The following is a 7,724-nucleotide window of genomic DNA, read 5'->3' as shown; positions in this document are numbered from 1 at the left end:
CATGGCTCAAGGGCCCAGCCGCTCCGCGGCACGTGGGATCCTCCCGGACCGGGGCACGAACCCGTGCTCCCTGCCTCGGCAAGCGGACCCCCAACCACTGCGCCACCAGGGAAGCCCAGTCTTCCATTTTTAACCAGAAGTTTTGGCTGTGAAAAAACAAACATGATTTTCACTGAGAAAACTGAGATGAAACTGGTTAAATTGGCTGGGTTTTGTTTTGTTTGTTTTTTAAGACAATAGAAATTGTCGTTGAATGGAAAATGTTTTGTGGGGAAGTGAGATTTGAGATATACTTTGAAGGATACAGAACTGGGCTTCTCAGAGCATAGTATAGACTATCAGGGTGAGGAAAATCTCAGGGTTTTTCCTCACTTTGACATTTCCTAATCATAAAGGACTTACTACTAGAAACTCAGAAGCTAAGTAGTTGGTGGCTTTGTTTTTCAGATGGTGTCCTCAGATCGAAGCCCGCTCTCCTTCCTGCCCACAGAAGCTCAAGCCCAAGTGTCACCCCCGCCCCCTTACCCCACGCCCCAGGACCTCCCCCAGCCTCTGCTGCAGCAGCCCCAGGAAGCCCCATCTCTGCCCCAGTCAGACTTCCAGCTCCTCCCAGCCCAGGTGAATCCCACCGGGAACACCAGGAAGAGGGAATGCTTAGGTCGCCCCGAGTTCCAAGCTAAATGGTCCCCTCCTTCTTTCCTGAAGGGCTCATCTTTGACCAACTTCCTCCCAGATGTGAGCTTTGACCAGCAGTCCATGAGGCCAGGCCCAGCCTTTACTCGGCAGGTGAGTGGTCGCCGGGGCCTGACTCTTCCTTGGAGCAGGAACTGCCACAGTCAGGCCTCTTCCGTGCATGGAACCCACACCAAACAGACTCGGTACTGCACTTCTCTGACCTCAGGTGTGCTCAGCGGCTAGGAGAGCCTGGCACCGCCCCAAGCCCTAGAGGCTGGTGCTGGCTGCCTTATTTAACTGTCAGGCCTCAGCAGAGGACCTGTTTGAACAAGTGGTAGAAGACTCGTGATGACACTCTAGCCATAGAATTGTAGAGTCATTGATGCTAGAAGGAACCGTAGCAATTCACAGATCTATCTGTCGTGTTGAGGACACTCAGGCCCAGGGAGGGGCTTTGCTTCGGCCTGAGTTGCTGTACCCTGCACAGTGTGTGGCCTCCTGGGAGCTCGTCCTGGCTGGGGCAGGGGTCAATCCCGAAGGTACTTTCATTCAGGCTTTTTCTTTTGCTTTTTAGTTTCTCCCTAACACAGACCATTTTTTAATATCCCTAGATTTTATAGTATTCAATAATTATGGTTTGGGCTCCAGGATATATTATGGAGAGAAGGAAAAGCACTTTGCAGAACTTAATAATAATAATAATAACAGTAAAATAAATAAAGACAGATGGTTCCTGAAGAGGCCACGGGGAAGCCTCGTGGTAAGAATCAATAGTCCTTGCCTCCCCAATTTCTAAAGAAGCCATTTGAGTCTAGGTGAGTCAGTGTGTTTCTGAAAAAATGATGGAAATTCCTACTTTTGAAAGATTTTTTTAAATGGTTTAAAAATTAATTTCAGGAACGGCACCTAAAGTAGGCCCCAGAAACTGGGAACTTCATGGTGATCTGTACATATTGATGTTTCTCTGGTACTCAGAGGTGATATAGTTAATAAATTTTCATTAACAAAAACAAACAAAAAAATAAGTAAATAAAGTAGGCCCCAGTTCTAACCCATCCTCATAGAGGCTTTCTCGCAGAGAGGGGCTAGCCTGTGGTTCCTCCCTCTGAGCGAGAGAAGGAGAAGGTTCTGCTTTCTCGTTTTTCTAGAAACCAAAGAGGGAAAGAGCCCATCACTTCCTCGGTTACAGACAGGGCCTTTGAAGGGCTCCACAGGTGGCAGTTTCCAGAGGCCTCTGTGTGCTGAGGAGGGGAGGTGGCTGAGACCAGAGGGCCCGCAGAAACCATGGCCAGCGGTGTCTCCTGGGATGGCATAGATGGCCAGGCAGCGTGCAAGCGGGGACAAGTGTGGCCCTCAGGGGCCCCTCCCCTACCGCAGCATCCCCCTGCCTGAGCAGAATGTTCTGTGTAGGCTGTCGCAGCGGCCGGGCACTCTGGGATACTAGAGGGAAGGGACTGTAAGAGAGCGTTCACGTCTGGTTTTGCTCCGGGAGCACACCGTCCCTTACAACGTGACCTTTGATGCTTCCAGGTGCCCCTGGAGCAACAAGGTCCCCGAGAACCACAGGACTCCTTTCATTTGAGACCAAACCTGTATTCCAGCTGCGGGCATTTCCCAAACACCATCCTGACAGGTGAGTGCTGCTTCTTTTATTTCACTGTGTTTCTACAGATACCACTGTAAGATAGTTTAGGCAACATAACGTGATATAAAGCAGAAAATGAAAGTCCTGCGGCTCAACTTTACCTTTCTGAGATGCAGGTGTCCAGCCCGGGAGACCGTGAGGCAGCGGGGAAGGGGCCTGGTGACCCCAGCCTTTTCCGAACCACTTAATTTCCCGTGATTGACAACTGTTCCAAGGGAGAAAACCTGCAAAACTGGGAGTTGTGGGACTGACTGAAAAGAACATAGATTCCAGAGCAAAACCGTAGGCCCAGGAGGGGTTGGGACACTGGGGCTGACTGTCCTCGTTGGGCAGATGACAGGAACGGCGTTTTGGGGGGTGTCATCAGTTGTGTCCTCTTAGTGACCTGGGCCCTCACGCCTCCTCATCGGCACTGCTTTCCCCTCCCGCTGGTCTTTCCAGGAGACTCGAGCACCAGCCTGTTCAAAGACCTCGGCAGTGCTCTGGCAGGCATGCCGGAGGTCGGCCTAAACGTGGACACTCCGTTTCCACGGGAAGAAGAGCTCCAGATCGAACCCCCGAGCCTGGACGGACTTAACATGCTGAGTGGTTCCGGCCTGGGCCTGCTCGACCCCTCTACTGAAGAGACGCTTCGAGCTGACCTACCGTGGTCAGAGGGGAACGGGACAGGAGGACTTGTTTCTGAAACAGCTGAAACGGAACCAGCTACACGCCTGCGCTTTACTTATCTCGGGCTTCTGACATGGGAGGAACCAACTCCTCGGCTCCCAGCTCTCAGACGAGGTCCCGTCTCAGACGCCGTGGCTCCTTCTAGACCACAGAGCTGGGCGCCGCCCCTCAGGCCTGCGGCACAGGTCCTGTTGCTGCGGGCCGGCTGCTCTGGGGCTTCCGATGAGTTGGTCGTTGCTGCAACCGTTACATCTTTCACTGGCCATCTGATGGGTCAATGTGTAAAAATATAGCGAGAGGCCTCAGTAGCCTCGTGTAGGGCTCAGAACCGCTGATCTCAGTCAACGCCGAAGAAAGGACCCGGGGTGGGGGACGGTTGGGGGCCACAGGCCTTTGGAAGTTGGCTCAGCATCCAGCAACGGTACCACAGCCCCACGATGCCTGCTCTGATCCGGCTATCGTGCCTCAGCGGCTGCAGCATGTTCCAGGGCAGAGCGGAGGGCCAGGGCTCTCTCAGAGGCCTCCATTCTAACACGAAGAAGGCTTTTTACCACAAGTCCAAGGACAGACTTGAGTTAAGCAAACTGAATTCTAATTTGTTCCCCACCCACCCCAGTTTGTAATCTCTTTTCTGCTGCTTCAGAACCCCTTTTCCTATGGGCAAGAGGAAAAGGAAGTCTATTTTATTCAGTCACTGAAGAAAAAAAAAAATCCCCTGGTAATAGATGAGCCTGAAGAGAACGGTGCTTCTTCTTGGAGGCTGGGGAAGAGAGAAAGGGGGCTGCAGGTATCTCAGAGACACACGAAGTCCTCCAGACAAGTTCCGGACCATGCAGGCCTCCCTCTCTACAGACCAGCCGGAGGGAGTGGCTGGAGGTCTGGATCGGGCCCACCCAGCAGCTGCACAGCAGCAAAGGGAAGCTGTTTCTCTGTGGAACGCGGGTGGTTCATGTAACCCCACTAGACCGTAAGCTCCTTGAGGTCAGGGACTGTGCCTTAGTCCCCTCGAACCCCTAGCACCTAACAAGTGCCTGGCGCTGGGCAGGTGCTGCAGAAACATGCGTCGAATGCACACGTGGATGAGTGAATGAATGCACGAATGAATGAATCTGCTTTGCTGTGAGGCAGGCTAGTCTCTCACTGTTCCTATTCCTTACCAAATCTTCTCAGAGCTTCCGCTTTTCTAACACTTGTGCCTGTGGTTAAGGTAAGCACGCACTTTAATATGCTTTTAACACTAGGTGACCAAATCCACGGTTAGACTGCACGCCCTGTTCTCCTCCAGAGTATGCAGGTAGGTGGAAACTGTCTTCTGAGTGCATCCAGAATGGCTCAGCAAACTGAGGCCTCCCACCTGCCGGGACCTCAGGGGTCCTGGACACCTCCAAAGATCTTCCTTCTCAGACCCAGGTTTTGTTCTCGATTGCATTAGGAAGAGATTCATTCTCTGAGGTTGAAGAAATAGTCTAGAGTAAAATGAAGGCCTAATTTATGAAACCATCATTAGTCATCAGTACCTTAGCACAAAGCGGTATTACTGTATTTCCACCACCACCTGCCCCCTCGGACTTAGTCCAGGCCAGCCCCTGACCAGAAACCTGCTGGGTGGGTTTGGAAGCCGTCTGGGGAGGAGGGTGGGCAATGGGGCCGCATGCGGGCATGGGTAGACAGCACAGAGAGGACAGACACACTGAAGGATGGATGAAGATGCCGGAGCCTTTGCCCAGACAGCCGGTGTCCTTCCAGGAGACACCAGGGGTGTTGCTGAAGGGTCCAGACTGCTCCCACCCAAAGAAGCAAGGCTGCACCTTGTGGGTCTGAATCGGACACGTGTGCCTGGTGGCCAGAGGGGTCTGTCACAGGGTCCCGGGCTGTTAACCTCTCCAGACCTTGTCCCATTTCCTTCTGTCTTCAGGGGGGTCCCTTCCCTCCAGTCTTTCCAGTAACCTCGATCGTGCACTGCCCCACCTTCACTGTGGAGCCCAAGTCTTCCCGCTTCACATTCACCCTGAACCCCCGCTACTGAATTAGGAAGTCAAACCAGAGTCCTCCTTGCCTGAGTCCCCTCTGGCTCAGGGAGAGCCAGCTGGCCTCCCCTTTGAAGCCATACTCCCAGTTCAACTTCCCGATCTCAGAGGGCAGTGACTTTTTTTTTTTTTTTTTGCAGTACGCGGGCCTCTCACTGTTGTGGCCTCTCCCGTTGCGGAGCACAGGCTCCGGACGCGCAGGCTCAGCGGCCATGGCTCACCGGCCCAGCCGCTCCGCGGCGCGTGGGATCCTCCCGGACCGGGGCACGAACCCGCGTCCCCCGCATCGGCAGGCGGACTCTCAACCACTGCGCCACCAGGGAAGCCCGGCAGTGTCTTTTTGTTGAAGTAAAAGGGCCTTTCATCGTACACAGCACCCCAGTATGCCAAAAGAAGCCAGATCCTGGCTGCCTTTCCTGTGTCAGAGACCCCCAAATCTGATCTGGCCTTTCAGACAGTAGTTGTGGCACAAGGGCTTAGTTGCTCCGTGGCATGTGGGGTCTTCCCCGACCAGGGCTCGAACCCTGTCCCCTGCATTGGCAGGCGGATTCTTAACAGCTGGGCCACCAGGGAAGTCCCAGTCCCCTCTTATTTCTGCTTTCCATCTCCCCAAGTGTAACTGCTACTATCTTCTCTCCTATTCACCCCAATCCCACAGGTTTATGATTAAAAAAAATTCTTCAGGAGGGAGCCAAGTTAGTTGAAGGTATTCAATCCTCCATCAGAAACCAGAAGAACCTTTAGGAATTATTTTTTGTAAATACCCTCATACGTCTGATTCTTCCCTGGAGCATTCTGGAGCCATAGAACCTAAGTCACAAGGAATGCAGTAAATGAATATCTTTAATTTACAGCAACTGAAATTGTTTCAGGAAGGGGACCCATTTCAGGGCCCAAGAGTGGGCTCTTGTCTAACACTTGGAAATGAATCGTCCAAGGAGACACACGTGCTGAAGACGAAGCAAGAGACTTTATTGGGAAGGGGCCCCGGGTGGAGAACAGCAGGCTAAGGGAACCCAGGAGAGCTGCTCTGTCACGTGGCTCGCAGTCTCGGGTTTTAGGGTGATGGGGTTAGTTTTCAGGTTGTCTCTGGCCAGTCATCTTGCTTGGCCCACGGTCTGACTTAGGGTCCTTCCTGGTGGCGTGTGCATTGCTCAGCCAAGGTGGATTCCAGTGTGAGTGTTTCTGGGAGGTTGGTGGGACATATTATGGGCTGGTGTCTCCTCCCTCTTTTGGCCCCTCCCGAATTCTCCTGGTTAGTTTTCGGTGGCAGCACCATGTTTCTTATCGGGACCTCCTGTTATGGGACAACTCATGCAAGCGGTTTATTGTGCCTGGCCAGGGCGGGTGGTTTCACTCAATGGTTCCCTAACAAAATCACCCATCCATGGCTTGGCTCCTGAGGGACTTGCTCATTAGCCAACCCGAGAGGTGGTGAGCTGGCTTGCATGAGAGAGGGATGTCCTGGGACACAGGCCGTGCGCTCAGAACATTTTCATTGCATGTCTGGGAGAAAGGGGTGGGTGTCCGTCTTTCCTGGACCTCAGGGAGCCCCACCACGCTTAGCCCTGTTTCCGTTCTCTACCACCAACCATCTAAGGCATAAGTCAGAGCATATTGTTCCCCTGTTAAAATGCTCCAGTACCTCCTCATCTCACCCAAACAGCCCAGTGTTTCCCCATGAACCCCACAGTTTTGCATGACTTAGGCTCTGGCTCCCCGCTCCTCCTTCCTCCCTCTCCTCACCCAGGATGCACCTGCTGTACCTGTTCCTCCCATAGGCCAAGGTCCCTCCTGTCTCGGGGCTCCTGCTCTGCTGAGCCCCTGGCCTGCAGGGCTCTGCTCTGGGGGCTCCACATGAGGCCAAGCCTAGTCTGCGTGATGCTATCCCAGGTAACAGCTGCTCAACTGGGAAAGGAAGCTACATCCGGACTGCAGACATTCCCATCGAGTGTGAGGGGATGCTGACGAGATCCTCACAAAGGATCCATGTTTGGGCCTAGAAATATGAGGCTGGAAACACTGGGGAGACCAGTCAAAGGCCCGGGCATAGCTCCAGAAGGGTGTCTTGTGAAGTTGTTCAGGAGGGCAGACACTCCTGGGCTAGAACCCAAGATCTGCCACTTCCTTATCGTGTGACAGGGATCAAGTCACTTAACTACTCTCAGCCTCAGTTTCCTCACCTGTGAAATGGGGGTAAGAAGAGCAACCGTCTCATTGGGCCATCGCAGCAGGGATTAGTGCCAATGCTGGTGAAGACTCTGTGTCTGCTCCTGGTACATCTAATCCCAATACACCAGTGGTCTCTTCCCACCCCCGGCCCCAAAGGTTCCAGGCGGGCACAGCGGGTCAGCATAGATGTGTGAAGTTCTGATGTGGGCGTGGGGCTTGGGGGCAGGTACGGAACGTCTGAGGGATGAGAGCTAGGAAACAGAGTTGAGCTCTGGTTTTCCGAGAAGATGGGCTCAGGAGGCCACCGGCCATCGGGACACCCAAACAGTCCCCTTGTCCTGCCCACAGCATGTGAGCACTTGTGGCCAGACAGGTTTGTTTTGAGTGTCTGTCCGTGGGACTCAATCAGAGCAGTTGTGCGTCCATCAGAACTGCTGTTTGTCAGAGCGCCAGTGGCTGTGGGAGCTGGCTGGGGGCCACCTGGGAGGCCCTCCCAAGTCTCTGATGCTGGAAGCAACGTGCTCAGGGTGGGCTTG

The 7,724-nt window shown here is 53.5% G+C and overlaps 1 protein-coding gene across 1 annotated transcript; it reads left to right on the top strand.

Moving 5' to 3' along the window:
- The first annotated feature begins 301 nt into the window (after window positions 1–301).
- LOC112061926 (CREB-regulated transcription coactivator 3-like) lies at window positions 302–6,797 on the top strand. Its single transcript, XM_024115011.2, has 5 exons — window positions 302–618; window positions 706–786; window positions 2,206–2,308; window positions 2,762–2,969; window positions 6,767–6,797. The coding sequence occupies exons 1-5, from the start codon at window positions 448–450 to the stop codon at window positions 6,795–6,797; spliced, it is 594 nt and encodes a 197-aa protein (XP_023970779.1). The 5' UTR covers window positions 302–447.
- The last annotated feature ends 927 nt before the right edge of the window (window positions 6,798–7,724 follow it).

This window comes from Physeter macrocephalus, chromosome 2 (assembly GCF_002837175.3).
Source record: "Physeter macrocephalus isolate SW-GA chromosome 2, ASM283717v5, whole genome shotgun sequence".
Classification (NCBI taxonomy): Eukaryota; Metazoa; Chordata; class Mammalia; order Artiodactyla; family Physeteridae; genus Physeter; species Physeter macrocephalus.
The sequence above is the reverse complement of the archived record's forward strand: the minus strand, read 5'-3'. Positions and strand labels throughout refer to the sequence as shown.

Excerpts from the sequence above, each read along its gene's own strand:
- LOC112061926 (XM_024115011.2), top strand. The coding sequence starts at position 448 with ATGGTGTCCTCAGATCGAAGCCCGCTCTCCTTCCTGCCCACAGAAGCT. Across the intron at positions 619-705 it reads TCCAGCTCCTCCCAGCCCAG|GGCTCATCTTTGACCAACTT; the intron begins GTGAATCCCACC and ends TCTTTCCTGAAG. Across the intron at positions 787-2,205 it reads GCCCAGCCTTTACTCGGCAG|GTGCCCCTGGAGCAACAAGG; the intron begins GTGAGTGGTCGC and ends TGATGCTTCCAG.